Source organism: Solanum stenotomum, chromosome 10 (genome assembly GCF_019186545.1).
Source record: "Solanum stenotomum isolate F172 chromosome 10, ASM1918654v1, whole genome shotgun sequence".
In the NCBI taxonomy this organism is placed as follows: domain Eukaryota; kingdom Viridiplantae; phylum Streptophyta; class Magnoliopsida; order Solanales; family Solanaceae; genus Solanum; species Solanum stenotomum.
Genome location: NC_064291.1, coordinates 7,202,395 through 7,219,901, shown reverse-complemented (window position 1 = coordinate 7,219,901; position 17,507 = coordinate 7,202,395). Strand labels below are relative to the sequence as shown.

General features: G+C 33.1%; 1 protein-coding gene across 1 annotated transcript; it reads left to right on the top strand.

Moving 5' to 3' along the window:
* Positions 1–527: 527 nt before the first annotated feature.
* On the top strand, positions 528–8,105 carry LOC125841790 (probable cinnamyl alcohol dehydrogenase 6). The gene is made up of 6 exons (XM_049520956.1): positions 528–622; positions 768–881; positions 2,563–2,790; positions 3,793–4,081; positions 7,280–7,433; positions 7,836–8,105. The coding sequence occupies exons 1-6, from the start codon at positions 528–530 to the stop codon at positions 8,042–8,044; spliced, it is 1,089 nt and encodes a 362-aa protein (XP_049376913.1). The 3' UTR covers positions 8,045–8,105.
* The last annotated feature ends 9,402 nt before the right edge of the window (positions 8,106–17,507 follow it).

Genomic DNA, 17,507 nt, shown 5'->3' with positions numbered 1-17,507 from the left:
ACTTTCGAATCTTGTTATCTAAAATTTAAGATGTGTCAAATGTACTAATAAAATAACATTTACTCTTGTGGTTCTTTTTTCAAAAACAGACTAAAAAGAAAAGTAGGTCAGACAAATTAAAATAAAAGAAATATCTTAATTAGAACTATTTGTATATAATCTAGCTAAATACCATGGAAGATGAAAACAAAGGATGGGGAGTGTGGGGTGGTGGAGGTGAGAACCAGGAGGGGTGGGGTATGGTGAAAATTTCGTTAATTCATTTATGTAAATATATATAAATATTACCACTTGAAATATTGAACTTAGTTATTAATTACCACTTGAAATCATACTTCTAAAATCTATCTCATAAAATTGAAATCTTGACTCCGCCTCTGAAACGACGTAGAACTCTATAAAAAGAATGGTTTCCTCTTCTATTGAAAAAAAAACCTTGTAACACTATAAAAATAGAAAGACTAATATTCAAAATGCCACTCTCTCCCTCAATACTCAAATCTCTAATATCTCCAACAATTTCTCCTATGGCCAAATCAACTCCAAAACTCACACAAAGTGTTCTTGGTTGGGCTGCTCATGACTCCTCTGGCAAGTTGACACCATTTATGTTCAAGAGAAGGTTTCTAATAATATATCTTAATTAGTACATACATTATTACTTCAACAATAGTATATTATATATATATATATATATAGTATATTGTGTTTTTTTTCTAGCTAGCTAGCTTTTGGAAATATATGCTAACAATTTGAAAATATTGTAGAGAAAATGGTGTTGAGGATGTGACTATCAAGATCTTGTATTGTGGGATGTGTCGTACAGATGTGCACTTTGCCAAGAATGATTGGGCCAACACAACCTATCCTATTGTCCCTGGGTAATTACTTTTAGTACATATTACTATTATCTTATGCAAATGATAATAAGATCATCTCAACAAGATTGAGGGCCTGATATTATAGAGATCTTAATTTTTTTTAGACATATATAAATTGAATAACAATAATATACTCAGTGTGAATAATTCATAAGTGATCTTTGAAAAGGTTAGGATGATGTACACAAGTCTTATGAAGTAAGAAGGTAAGAAATGCAAGTTTTCAATGAAAACATATAATATAAAATCAGAATAATAAAATATAACTCAAGAATTTGAGATGTTGATTTAATGGTATTGAAATAGTGTTATGTTGAATTTGATAAGTTAATATAATGATATTGAAATAGTGTTAACTTGTTGTAGTGCTTGAAATTTGAAGAAGACACCAAAACACAAATTTGATCTTTTTTTGTAAATTGATAACAATAGCTTTTGTATAATGCAAAAGGTTTAATTGTTTGAGGAACTTTAAATTATTTAATAATAAGAGAATAAAATAAGGAAAAGAGGATTGAAAAGGTATTAATATGAATAATAATGCGGGTTCATGTTAATCGTTAAGATATTTAATCTCAACCTTATGCATGCATGTAGGGGATTTGAGACAAAAGGTGTGTTTGGCATGGAGGAAAACATTTTTTAGAATATATTTTGTAAAAAAAAAATTCTATGTTTGATTGATCATGAAAACAAACTCCCTAAAAATGAGAAAAATGACTTACCTAATGAAAGTATGGAAAATAATTAAGTTATATAAGTGGCGTTCCAAATTTATTATTTCCTCTCCATCCACTCAACCCTTGACCATCCCACTGTTCGTCACCTCCAAACCCTACTCCCATTCCCACGCATCTCTTTAAAATTTTACTAAACAACATATAAATATTTTCTTAAAATAAAGCAAAACCACTAAGCTATGTACAAATTAAGGTAACGTTGAATTAGTTAACTTAGGATCATTACATCATTTCTTACACTACTATTTGGATAGGACAAATATAACCTAGCTAACACACTTTTTGCAAGTTCTTTAATACTACTATTATAAAATGACCTCTAAAAAGAAAGATGACAAATTCGTTTGTCACAAAACCATAATAAAAATTAAAGTTGGTCTTTTCTCCTTGTCAAAGCCCACACTGAATCCCATCCCACCCCCTGCCACCCCTGAATCCCCACTCTCCATTCATATCCGTCTTCTTAATAGTTTACTAAATAACATATAAATATTCTTAAAGTAATCCAGTTTTTTTTATTTATCAAACGCTAATCAAAACCATTAAGCTAATGTACAAATTAAGGTAACGTTGAATTAGTCAACTTAGGATCATTACATCATTTCTTACACTATTTGGATAGGACAAATATAACCTAGCTAAAACTCTTTTTGCGAGTTTCTTTAATATTATAATGACCTTTAAAAAGAAAGATGACAAATTCGTTTGTCACAAAACCATAATAAGAATTAAAGTTGGTCTTTTCTCCTTGTCTCAAGTTTACGCAACACTTTCTTAACATTTATTTTAGATATAATTTTTTGTACACGCTATCAATTGATAGTTCTCATATAGATTTATCTACAATTAAAGCTTGTAAGTGACATATTTATGTAAATGTTATTACACCATCAACCATCAGTATATAAAACTTAAACTTTTTTTAATATATGTAATTTTAGGTATGAAATTAGTGGTATTGTAATTAAGGTGGGAAGCAATGTGTCAAAGTTCAAGGTAGGTGAAAGAGTAGGAGTTGGATATGTAGCAGCTACATGTTTGGATTGTGAGCTTTGCAATAGCTTCCAAGAGAACTATTGTGACCAAATGAGACCTATCTATAATAGCATTCATTGGGATGACACTCCCACGTATGGTGGTTACTCCACTATCATGGTTGCAGATCACAGGTATTCATTTAACATATCTTACTCCATCATATTGTCAGAATTTAAAATTTATGAGTTTAAATAATATTAAATTAATAATTTATATATATATATATAAATGATTTTTTTAAGTCAAATATAAATTAAAATTTGGATTAAAGTTATTATGTTCAATTGAATGTGTATATCGATTAGTAGTATTTCTCTATTTCAATTTATTTATAATCTCATTACCTTCCCGAGCAAGATCACGTCCTTCATTACAAGCTTTTACACATGCTTCTAGAGCTACTCGATTAGCTACGTTATTTTTCTTTTTCATTCTTATAAAAAAGAATGTTTTGTTTTTCTTTTTTGTCATGCAACTCTTTAATTTTAACTTTTCACATGGCTAAGACCAAAAGATTAAAGAGTATTTTAGTACATTTTACGTCCTTTTTGTTTAAAATTAAACTACAAAATTTAAAAGTCTTCTTAATTACTTCTTTCGTCCCAATTTATATGATATAGTTTGACTTGATACGTAGTTTAAGAAAAAAAGAAAGATTTTGAAATTTGTGGTCTTAAGTAAGTCATAAATGTTTGTGTGACTATGTATAAATTATTTCATTAAGGATAACATAAGCATTTTAAAGTTGATTGTTACTCCATTAAATATAGAAATGTGTCATTTTTGTTGATACGGACTAAAAAAGAAAGTGAGTCATATAAATTAAGACAGATGAAATACTTTTTTAAACTCCTTGTTAAATTAAAATCAAACAAACAAATTGAAATATAAGGAGTAACTTTTATTAAATCATGATGCTTTAATTTCTTCACGCTGTAGCTCCCATCCCCACCACTTCACACCCCTACCCCACCCTTATCACCCCACATTGTATCTGTCTAAATTATATACAAATACTTTTACTATAATATATTTTACTTACATATTGAACACAGAAAAATAAATAACGAATTCACTTATTTTCCTTCATACCGAACACACCCCTAATGTTTTCTCTTTTTATTTAAATGTAGATATGTAGTGCACATACCAGAGAGCTTGCCAATGGATAGAGCAACACCACTAATGGGAGCAGGGCTAACAGTGTACACTGCCATGAAAAATAGCAACTTATTTGAGTCACCAGGCAAACATATGGCTGTAATAGGTTTAGGAGGTGTTGGGCATATGGCTATCAAATTTGGAAAGGCTTTTGGTCATCATGTTACTGTTATTAGCACCTCTCCTTCTAAAGAAAAAGATGCAAAAGACAAATTGGATGCTGATGGCTTTATCTTGAGCACAGACCTCAAGCAAATGCAGGTTTGTAAACTCCGCGCACATGTCACGTAGAGTCATGTCTGTCATATCTTTATATAGTATTGGAGCAGAACTCATCTCACTGAATGTTAGGCCCCAAATTAAATTTTCCCACGCACCAGATATCCAACCCTGGACGTGAGGTAGGATGTTTAACAATGAAAAAGTCTCATGTTGATAGTTAATAAGATGAGTGTCTCCTTATAAGCTTAGGACAATCCTCTTCCATTTGAGCCAACTTTTAGGATGTGACTTAGGCCCAACACCTAATTTTGCATGATATCAAAGTCAGGTTCATCCTCATTTGAACTCTTGGTCCACGCGTACGCTATAGTTGGACCTGGGAGTGAAGGAGATGTGTCACGCCCTGAGCCTACACCCTGGATGTGGCCGGCACACGAAGACCATTATTGGCCCCCAAGCGAACCCTTGGCCTGACTTTCTTAACCCAGCGGAAACCTAACTCAACAGAATAACTCCATGCAATGCAAGGACATAAAACAACTTAACTGATAACATCTGGCCTAAAAGGCAACTCGAGTCCCAAAATAGAATATTTACATATATACATAGATGAGAGACTCAAAACTAACCAACTGACTGACTGTCTATGAAGCCTCTATAACACTGAGATGGATGTTAGGACAGACCCCGCAACATCCTAATAACACAAAAGTAAGAGAACAAAATAATCGAGTCCTCTGGAATGCAAAGAGGCACACCACTGACTCTGGAGTGCTCAGCTGGATCAACGGCATGCTGGATGCTGGTCCTGGGTACCTGTGTCTGCATCGTCATAAGATGCAGGCCAACTGACATCAGTACATTGAATGTACGAGTATGCGAGCTAGAAAACTAAGCAACAACTTAAGCTTGAAAGGAGTACAAGTGAACACTTACCTTAGCTCTGTTCGACTCATGAATAACTGAACTCAAATGTAAAGCAATAAGACACATGCAATACATAAATAGCTTGTAAAACACTATAAACAACTTAGTTCGTTAAGGATAAAACGATAACAAACTCAACTTTACTTATATAAAAGTAATATAACTTTAGTGGGAGATTCTTTAACCGACAACCACCACTATGAGCCCTAGTGGTGATACAACGTTTTACCTCACGTTGCCCAAGAACCATCCTATACCTTGCCGTGATATAGGACCTTACTTTAACTTAGTAGATCCACTAGCTTAATCTTACGTGATCATCTAAAAAGAATGACCCGTCAAGTCCCATGTTGGCTCATGGTTCTTATGGAGAGTTGAGTTAATATGAACTCGCGTCCCCAACTCGGTGCTCGATACTACTCCCAAAAATACTTTGGCTCATAAGTGTCTTTAAACACATCTTTCTTTAGTTTGAGATAATTGCTCAAAATCTAGCCCAAAGGCTCAATTGGAATCGATGTTCCCTTTTCTTGAAAACTAGCCCAAAGGCTCTTTTGGAATCATATTCCTCTCTTACTCAAATGTGAAAACATTTATAAACTTCTTTGGGGAATACTTAGTTCCCTAATACTTTTGAGAAATGAACTCAACTCTATATTCTTGGCTTAACTTGAAACTCTATACTTTTTACTCAACTTGAAGCTTGAGCCTTAAAACGAAGTTAAAACGTTCAATAAAGACTCTTGAACAACTTTGAAAACTTGTTTTGACTTACTTCTTAACTTCTAGACTTGACTTCTAACTTCACTTGACTTTGATCCAAACTCGCCTTGAATTGGATTATGGATTCAAGGTATATGATCACACGTTTATGGATGAGTTCTTGACGTTTAGACGTACCTTGGAGTGTTACATAGGTACAATGCCAAGGAACATGCATGAAAAAGTGGCGAATGAATGGGAAAGGTTGGCGTCCTTGGCGCTCTGAGAGGCGCGGGACTCCAGACCACAAAACTCAGAAGGCCTGGTGGCACTCTGCTAGGCGCCCCGCCCCAAGGGCTGGACATCAAAGTCCCTTTTGGGGGGCGCTGGCAGACGTGACGCGCCACCCCTTTTCCCCGAAAACTCGACTTTTCTTCCTCCTTTGTCCAACTCTAAACCTCCTTAACTTCAATGGATCCAGACCCCAAACACTTAGAATCATAAACCCCTCAACATACAATAGATTTCAACTCACAAACACAACCGGAAACATGTCCCAAATCAACAAGAAATTTCAACACAATCACAACCAACAACTTCAACAAACATAATCAATCTTTTCTCGAAATTAAACGAGTTTGGCGTGTGGGGGAAAGAACCAACCCAACACAACACTATGATCTCACATACCTTAATAGGGATCACCCCCGACGAAATCCACGACGATCTCTACGAAGTTGCTTCTTCTTCTCCTTTCTCCTCTTCTCTCCTTTTCTATCAAGAACCCTAACTCTCACTTTAAAAAGGAAAAACTGATTTAAAATCAATCTAACACCTTAATATATATCCAAAAGAAAAGGCTAGGGAAAAGACCAAAATACCCTTACAAAATCGGGTTAACTGCCCTGCCAACAGCCCAACTTCCAAAGGGCATAACTCCCTCATACAAACTCGGAATCGGGCAAACTCGGCGGCGTTGGAAAAACCATTCCACGAACTTTGCAAACATAACTTGAACTACACCTAACTCATCCTGAGCTAGGAGTTATAACTATTCAAAGTTGGCCAAAAACTCACTTTTTCCCATACTTGACCAAATTTTCGAGATTTTTAATTCCTTCCAAAAATGACTATTTCCAATTCTAAGTCTCTTCATAGTTATTTCAAATTGCCAGATGTTACAAGATGTTAGAATGGGTTAAAGTCCCAATCAATGTGGACGGACCAGTAGTCTTCTTAAATGAACTTAGGCAATCCTCCTTTTATGAGCTAGCATGCGTTTGGATTGATTATACTCATGTGTCATATTTTTACAACACTCAATATAATTATTTTATGAATGTGAATAGAGCTGTTAAATCAGGCTGACCAACCTAAGGCTGGAGATTGCAACGGCCTAGCCTACCCTACCTCAATCCTCCATTTAAAAGAGCGGGTCATTTGTACTTTTGCCCCTATTTTATGTTGGTTTTTAATTTGTCCCTCGTAACAAATAATTTTTTCGTGAGATAATATACAATGATTAGTTTTATTCTTTGCTACAACAAATTGAAAGTTTAGTACTTATTTATTCTTTTTCCCTTTTTTGCCCTTTTTTATGGCTGGCAGAGGAACAGAAGAAGTTTAGATTTTATTATTGACACAGTATCAGCAAAGCATTCTTTAGGGCCTTATCTTGAGCTCCTAAAAGTGAATGGAACTATATCAATTGTGGGAGAACCAGCTCAACCAATTGAAGTCCCAGCTACACCTTTGATATATGGTAAATATTTTCAATTGAATTATTTAGAGACATTCAAAATTTAAAGTTAGAAAAGTTCCACAACGACCTCAACTTAATATACCACGGTAAAAACATAATTCACAGTCAAATATTTATAGATGTTTAGTATAAATGTTCTAAATATATATATATACCGATATGGGCAAAAAGTTACGGGACATATTTCCGTAAAACGGTATACAAGATGTCTCCTGAAATTATTATTATTATATAAAACATATGTTGTGCAGTCTCTTCAAAAATATCGACATGTGCATGTCGAATTCTCCAAAAATTGTGTATTTTTGAAGGATCTGACACGGATGTGGAAATATTTTTGGAGGTATAAAACATTCATGTTATAATGAAGTTGTTTAATTATTTTTTGAAAAAATGTTTCAGGCAAGAAAGTTGTTAGGGGTAGCATTATTGGAAGTGTGAAGGAGTTACAAGAGATGATGAATTTTTGTGGAAAACACAACATTTTGTGTGAGATAGAGCTTGTTTCAATTGACAAAATTAATGAAGCCTTTGATAGGCTTTCCAAGAATGATGTTAAGTTTCGATTTGTCCTCAATGTAGCTGCCCACCAATATTCCTCAAGGCTTTAGAGACTATGTTTCTTGTTCAAGTTGTTTGAAATTGTTATTGTGAGTTATTCTTATGTATCTCTACTTTGTGCATCTTAAATTGTGTGTGCTTTTTGGGACTTCTCACATCTGTTTGAGTCTCAATATGAATATCAGACATCAAGAAAAAAAATTGTTTGTACTTTTTCTTGTAGGTAGCTTTTTATGTGTCTTGACTCTTGATTTGAGTGACAAATTAGACTTAAGTTCAAATTATAAGTGTGATCATTCTATCCCATTTTTATGTTCCTATTTGAAGGTTTCCGGCCATGCGTGAATCAAAATATTGGATGTCAAGAAGCCAAAATCATTTTAGCTTATAATTAGAAGCACACAAAATCGGAACTTCTTTTACTAGGCATATTAAATCAAATAGTTCATTAAAATATTCATGGGACACGTGTAAAGAATCTAATTAATTCATTGTAAAAATAATTAACCCTGGTTAAAGGATAATCAAATCAATTCATTAAAATATTTATGGGACACGTGTAAATAATCTAATGCTCCACTAGAGGAAATGGACAGAACCTCTACTGCACAGGACACTACAAAAAAACCCCAAATTGCCAACAAATTTTACTAACAACTTATGTTGGTTAGTATTCTACTAACAAATTACCAACATATTTCTAATTGAATTATATTTTAAAACTTAACAACGAAATTCTAATAGATTACCAACCAAAATCTTACTAAGTACTTTACTTGGTAAATACGGCGGGAAAAAATGGCGCCAAATTTAGCAACATTCTATCAATGGATTACCAACTGAAATATTACTAACGCACACCTTTTGTTGGTAATATTACCAACGAAATATATATCGGTTGGTAAATATGACAATAAATTATTTATATGATTTATTAACATATTACCAATAAATTACTAACCAAACATTTACCAACGGCAAGATTGTGTTGCTAAATTTACCAACCAAATATAAATGTGTTGGTAAATTAGTAACAAAATGTAATTTGTTGGTAAACTTGCCAACCAATATCCAATTAGTTGAAAATTTTGCTGACCAATAAAGATTGTAGTTAGTAAATTACTAACATCATTAAAATAGTTGGTAATATACCAACCGATCATTAATCCATTGGTAAAATTTACGTTGGTAATATTACATATGAATGTTTAGTTGAATAGTAACTATTACCAACTGTGATAAAATTTATTGGCAAATTATTAATTACTAACTTATATTTGAATAGTTGGTAAATTTATCAACTGAAGTTAAACTTTTTGGTAAATCAGCGTCTAGTGTTGAGGCTTTCATATTCAGTTTGTGTCGTTAGGCGTTTTAACTTTTAAATTTTAGCCAAAACTTAACTTTGGTCGATATTTTTGGTAAACGTGCTCAGATTAGAACTATGTCAGTGCCATTAGCTTCGAAAGGTCATTTTTGATCTAACAGGAAGGTTGGTTCAAGTTTTGAGGCTTCCGTTTTTTGTTTGTGCCGTTAGGTGTTTTAAATCTTATGTTTTGGCCAAAATTTGACTTTGGTCAATATTTTTGATATAATGATATATGTCATATTGAGATTAATTTAACTTGGTATCATAGATTTTGCATTGTTTCATTCAAATATGATTTATAAAATTGATATTAATATTTTTGGATTTATATTCGTGCTCTTAGATTTTTAAATGCAATAAATTAATAAATATTTTACTTTTGGATAATCATTCAGTTAATAATATTTTGAACATATTGTCAATCAATTACTAACCTAACATTGAACTTAAATGATATATTACCAACAAACTAACAATCAATTAGTAAATTTATTAGATAAACAAATAATCATTCTAACGTATTTAAAATTTATTACCAACAAGGGTTGTAGTGGAGTGGTAAGTACTCCTTCATCCTTAACCAAGAGGTCTCAGGTTCGATTCCCCTTGGGTACGGAGGCATCTTGAATGATATATTACCAACAAATTAGCAATCAATTAATAAATTTATTAGAAAAACAAATAATCATACTAACTTATTTAAAATTTATTACCAACAAGGGTTGTGGATTACCAACAAACTAACAATCAATTAGTAAATTTATTAGAAAAACAAATAATCATACTAACGTATTTAAAATTTATTATCAACAAGTGTTGTGATGGAGTGGTAAGTACTCATTCATCCTTAACCAAGAGGTCTCAGGTTCGATATTCCCCTTGGGTACGGAGTCGCCTTTGTTAGGGAGCGTTTTACTCCCCAATGTGGGACTTTCCGACGTGAATCCGAATTTAGTCGGGCTCAAATGTGGGTACCGGACACCGGTTGGAAAACCAAAAAAAAATATTTAAAATTTATTGGTAAATTACCAACATTACTATCAGACATTTGTTACTATAATTACAAACGTATTACCAACGGAATCGAATAAGGAAGAAAAAAAATTATTAACTCCTTTTCAATTCGTTAGTAAAGGTACTAACGATATACTAACCAAAAATTAGATGGTGAATTTACCAACGGAAATTTCAGGGCCATGTTTCAAAATTTTGTAACGTCTTTGGGTGTTTACCAACTGATTTTTGGTTTGTAAGTTTACCAACAAATTAAAATCGGTTGGTAATATTTACCGACGAGCCTTTTAGCAACGGATTAATATAAGTTGGGAACTCAATTTGATCAATTTACCAATGAATTTTTTTGTTAGTAATTGGGGTTCCTTTTGTAGTGGGAGCCGCTTCCCTACTTATCCTACACTACAAGAAATCATCTCTTTTGTGGCGACAGAAGTCTCTACAGAACACCTGAAAGTCGTCACGAATTATTTTTAGTGGCGACCTTACCACCGTGGCATACTTGGTTACTTTTAGTCACCACAATTTTAGATGTGATTATTCTGTATTTATATATGATCATGAATTTACTTTCTACCAATTTTTTTAAAAAATTATTTCATTAGTTCTATAATTAGTAGTAAATTAATTGTGGTTAAAGTTAATCGTAGTTGATTAATTTGTATGTATTGATTGGATAATACAGGCTATTGAGTTATGTAAAGGATACATATGGGGAAGAAATTGAGATCTGATCATCATCAAAAGGAGACAAAGTCAGCTAGTATGACGTCATCTGATTTCGTGTTACAGTGGGAGAACAAAAAGAGACTTCGGTGCAAGAAGGTACAGAATATTAACAATAATAATAATGACTCGATCGATTTGGTGGCGATTCCGAAAAAATTGGTTCAAATTGATTACAAGTGGTAAGATCTGATCCAAAAAATCAACCCGCTACAACCAACGCCATTAGTAGTAACGCTTATTTGAATCTCCGGCAGCGAGCGACCTTCCCTTCTCATCGAATTCTCAAGTGCATTTTTTTCTCTATTTTCCTTCTAAAAATTCTTGTTTGGCGCGTGATTATACAACCTTCGAGGTACTTAATGATGGAGCTAGATACTGCAATGAGGTTAGGGTTCATAAAAAATATTACTTTAATCCTCCTTACGCTGATTAAGGAAAGATTATTGTGAGAAAAATTTACACTGGTATAACTAGAGTCAAGTAATAATAGATGACCTTTAATTGTATCATGATTTGTAATTGGTCATGTGGTAATGTTATGAACTCTTAATCAATGCATCTAGATTTGATAATACCTATTTTTATATACTTCTAAGAGAGGAAGAATTTTGAATGAAATGATTGAACGCAAGGGACCAAGTGTTTACCATCTTGAATGATTGAGGTGGATTAATATATTTATATATATATATATATATAAGCATTACTAATACGCTCGTTAGAATGTTTAAACACTTGGTCATTTGCGTTCAATCATTTCATTCAAAATTTGTCTTCTTTTAAAGTATATAAAAATAGGTATTATCAAATCTACTAGATACGTTGATTAAGAGTTCATAACATTACCACATGAGTCATGACAAATTACAAATCAGGATACAATTAAAGGTCATCTATTATTACTTGACTCTAGTTATACCAGTGTAAATTTTTCACACAATAATTTTTTCTTAATCACCGTAAGGAGGATTAAAATAATTTTTTTTATGAACCCTAACCTCCTTGCGGTATCTAGCTCCACCATTAAGTACGTCGAAGGTTGTATAATCATGCACCAAACAAGCATTTTTAGAAGGAAAATACAGAAAAAAATACACCTGAGAATTCGATGAGAAGGGGAGGTCGCTCGCTGCCGAAGATTCAAATAAGTGTTACTACTTATGGTGTTGGTGGTAGCGGATTGATTCTTTAGATCAGATCTTACAACTTGTCGATCAACTAGAACTCATATTTTTGGAATGGCCACCGAATCAATCGAGTCATTATAATTAGTGTTAATATTATGTACCTTCTTGCACCGAAGTCTCTTTTTGTTCTCCCGCTGTAACACGAAATCAGACGTACTAGCTAACTTTGTCTCCTTTTGATGATGATCAGATCTCAATTTCTTTTCCATCTGTATCTTTTACATAACTCAATAACCTGTATTATCCGATCAATACATACAAATTAATTAACTATGATTAACTTTAACAACAGTTAATTTACTACTAATTATAGAACTAAAGAAACAAAGTTTTTTAAAAATTGGGAGAAAATAAATTCATGATCATATATAATTACAGAATAATCAGATCTAAAATTGTGGTGACTACAAATAACCAAGTATGCCACAAAAAAACTTCCACAAATTACATGTTTGGTAAGTCACCATTGAAGTTAGACTTTTAGTGGCTATTACAGTCGCGACAAAAGGTCTTATACTATTAGTTGCAACTCTCATCGCCACTAAAGGAAGGATTTCAGTAGCGACTTATGTCGCCGCAGATGTTTAATACTTCCAATGGCAACTCTAGTTGGCACTAAATCTTGAGATTTGGTGGCCACTTATTATCGCCACGGGTACTAATTTATTTGTGACAAATTTTTTCGCAACAAAATCTATCTTTTCAACTGCAATAGTCAATTCTAATAAATTTAATCTAAAATCAATATATACTCGTATATTTTGTCAATTACCTATTAATATATTATCATCATTCATTGTAATTCAAGAAACACAAAAAATAATCCTTAAACTGGATATATAACAAGTACTTCTATTACTAAAAAACTCAACAAAATATATAATTCACAATATTTCATTGTTCAATGTCATTTATGCATTCACAAATGAAAAAGAAAATTAACTATTAAGTGTCTTCAAGCTCCCCTCCTTTGTCGATGGCTTTTGGGATAATATAAGAACCTTGCCCTTATTAGGAAAATACACAAGATCACTTTTATTATTAACATAATCAACAACTAAGTAAGGATATTTACTAGTTGGAAATTAGTTTTTAGAATCAAAGAAGTGAGTAGGAATCAAGGAAAATGAGACTAGGAAGTTAGAAAATGAGATTGGTCATAAAACGAAGCTCAGGTGTCCAAACTTAAAACTTTTTTTAAGAAACTGAAGTTCACATCGCCAACTTACTCCCTGTAGCTCGCCGAATCAGTTTGGCAAGTCGCCGAAGTTCCCTTAGCTCGCCGAAATTTCCAGAGAGGTAAGTTAATTTGGTGAGCTCAGCTCCCATTTGGCAAGTTGCCAAGTCTGCTTTGTAAGCACAACTTAGCTCGCCCAATTGACCTTCCTGCACCCTTTCAGCCTCCAATTTTGCACTCCTTGTGGTCCCCTTGTACTTCCTTGACCTAGCACTTGCCCCTTTTGGTAAATTCCCTATTGTACCAACACAAGTACTCTTTCCTTTTCTCTTCCTTTTGGATCAAACACCCTTTTTGAAAGATTTCTTCTTCTTGAAGATTTGAATGTTCTTCAAGAACACTATAAACAAGATGAAGACCCAAAATAAAACCCCCAACGATTTTAACTCGAAATTTCACAAAATTTAAGATACAAGTTCCCCTTGATATAGGAAGCAAACCCCAATACTTTTTATCTTCCAATTCCTTGCCAAAATCTTCAGATTTCAAAACTCATTTTCTTTTTTCTTCAAGTCACGAAGAATACCATGAACATGAAGAACACCCAATTTTCAAACCCAATGGATTTCTACTCCGTTTTCACCCAAATTTCAGATATGAAATCCTAAGGATATAGAGATCAACCCCCAATACCCAAGAGTCTCCAATTCAACATAAATCTGAAAACCCACTTGAAGTTCGTCAAGCTTCCCAACAATGGTGAATTCTTCAATAGAGCTCCAAACTTCACCAAACCTCATAGCTAAACTCAAATAAGGTTAGAGAACACTAATCTAACCTTAGAAACTTCAAACAAGACTCAAATCAACAAAATATTTTTGGGGTTTTCTTGAAAAACATTTTTGACTTTTTTTTTGTAACAACCCAAGACTAGAATTCGTAGGAACGATATCAAGCCTTGCTCTGATACCAAATGATGTAATTCTCAAAAGAATTACGGATAAAATGCGGAAACAAAAGAAAGATAGAAGACGAGATACAAGAGAAGGAACAATTGGCAACTAAAGGATATATTAAATCCTAAAACCTCCAATTACAATCCTAAACAAGCACATAATCACGATAAATAGATTGACACAAGAAAAGGAAATCAAGAGAAAACTAAAGGTATATTAAACCTAAAGACCTCAATCGATTAATCCGAATCAAGCATTGAATCTCTTACAAAGACCTCAAGGAAATTGAATCTCCAAGCAACCCTGTTTCTAACAAAGTTCAACAAAAGTTTTACCAAGCTCTCAAGTCTCTCAAAGGAGATCCAATTCATCAATCATTCATTTTCAAAATAGTATACCTAAAAATGACCCTAAACTGCCTATTTATAGTTTTAGAACATTATTACATAAAAGGGCCCAAAAGTGACCCGAAATGGCCATTGGGCGAGCCAAGTCGGGCTCGCCTAATGACTCGGCGATCTGCCCCTTGGGTTTGGCAATGGTTCCTGCTTGGTTCCTTTTTCTAGCCACGTTCTGGAACTTTAGGCGGTCTAGTGTCATCTCCCAAGCCCCTTTGATGAGTCGCCAACCAGGTCGGTGATGGAACTCTTCCTTGGCAACGTCCTTGTAGCTTTGGCGAGCTGGTGGTCATTGCCCAAGCCATTGGGAGATGCACCAAATGAAATTGCTTGCCCAAAGTGACAATTTCGTCAACTGTCTTTCCTTCACATCCCCAAGCGATCTTCCATGCATGGGAACCTATCCTGACCATCAATACATGCTCAAGAACCCCATCTTCATGAGTGATCCTTGCATTTCTTGGGAATCTCGAACTTGGTTTGGAATGAATGGCCTTGAGCCAATCTGGATTGCATCAACCGTGGCATACTTGGTTACTTTTAGTCGCCACAATTTTAGATGTAATTATATATGATCATGAATTTACTTTCTACCAATTTTTTTCTATAATTAGTAGTAAATTAATTGTCGTTAAAGTTAATCGTAGTTAATTAATTTGTATGTATTGATTGGATAATACTGGTTATTGAGTTATTTAAAAGATACAAATGGGGAAGAAATTGAGATAAGATCATCATCAAGAGGAGACAAAGTCAACTAGTATGACGTCGTCTGATTTCGTGTTACAGCGGGGGAACAAAAAGAGACTTCGGTGCAAGAAGGTACAGAATATTAACAATAATAATGACTCAATCGATTCGATGGCGATTTCAAAAAAAACGGTGCGAGTTGATCAACAAGTTGTAAATTATGATAAAACAAATCAACCAGCTACCACCAACACCACTAGTAGTAACGCTTATTTGAATCTCCGGCAGCGAGTGACCTCCCCTTCTCATCAAATTTTCAAGTGCATTTTTTTCTCTATTTTCCTTCTAAAAATGTTTGTTTGGTGCGTGATTATACAACCTTCGACGTACTTAATGGTGGAGATAGATATCGCAATGAGGTTAGAGTTCATAAAAAAAATTACTTTAATCCACCTTACGGTGATTAAAGAAAGATTATTGTGTGAAAAATTTACATTGATATAACTAGAGTCAAGTAATAATAGATGACCTTTAATTGCATCTTGATTTGTAATTGGTCATGTGGTAATGTTATGAACTCTTAATCAACGCATCTAGATTTGATAATACCTATTTTCATATACTCTAAATGAGGAAGAATTTTGAATGAAATGATTGAACGCAAGTGACCAAGTGTTTATTATCTTGAATGATTGAGGTGGATTACTACTGAGGTTGAAGAAGTTGCAAAATTGAGTGGTCCACCATAACTTCAGGCAAAGAAACTACGTAGCAAATATATTATCTTGAATAATTCAAGAAACACAAAAAATAATCCTTAAACTAGATATAACAAGTACTTCTATTACTAAAAAACTCAACAAAATATGTAATTCACAATATTTCATTGTTCAATGTCATTTATGCCTACACAAATGAAAAAGGAAATTAACTATTAGAATTGTGTGTAGTTAGGAAATATAATGGATGCATTAGGTGTGTATTAGTAGTACCTTGTTTGGTACATTTTTCCATGTCATGTATAACTAAACACTCTATTGTGTATTGAGTTGTGTATTACTAATACCAAGAAATTCTATGCTTTAGTAATACATAGCATTTTAACACTTGCATTATATTAAATAATTACAAAACTACCCTCAAAGCCTTTTTAAAACATTTCCGAGCATTTTCTCATGCTCTAGTATCTTTTCATTTTCTTTGTTGTCATAAGTTTTTATTTTTATTTTTATTTGCCTTTCAATGTCTTTTACTTTATTGGTGTCTTAATAGGCTTTATGGCCTCTTAAGTATTATTTTATTTAAATATAATTTCAATACATAAAAAAAATCCCCCGTTGGGAATGAAATTATGCTCCCTGCCCCCCTTTCACAGAAAATGGAGAGATGAATATGTCCGAGTGTTGATATATATCATGAGCAATACGAAAAAAGAGAAAATAGGGTGATTGGTAAGCCGACCCTACAAGGAATTCTTTAGTTTCAGAATTTAATAAAAAAATTTACTATTGTGACGATAAATTTGATTTAAAAAAAATTCTTTGCCAACTTTTCAAAAAAATATTTTGACGCAATAGTACAACTATTTAATATTATTTTTTATAAAAAAAAAAAGAAGAAGAAGAGTTAATGATGTTTTAGCAAAGAATTTTTTTTTGATGTTTTAGAAAAAAACTTTGTTGCAAAGAAAGTGTACAAATAAATAAAGTGGTGAAGGGTATTTTAGTAAACATATATTTTTTTAACAAAAATTATGCAAGATTTGTTATTTCTAATACATCAAACCAACATTCTATAAGAAATAGTGCTTGCATAACTAATGCAAGCACTACTAATGCACCCTATTTTGCATTGTTTTTATACACTCTACCAAACAACCCCCAAGTGTCTTCAAGCTCCCCTCCTTTGTCGAGGGCTTAGAACCTTGCCCCTATGAGGAAAATACACTAGATCACTTCTATTATTAACATAATCATAATGTTAATAGAAAACA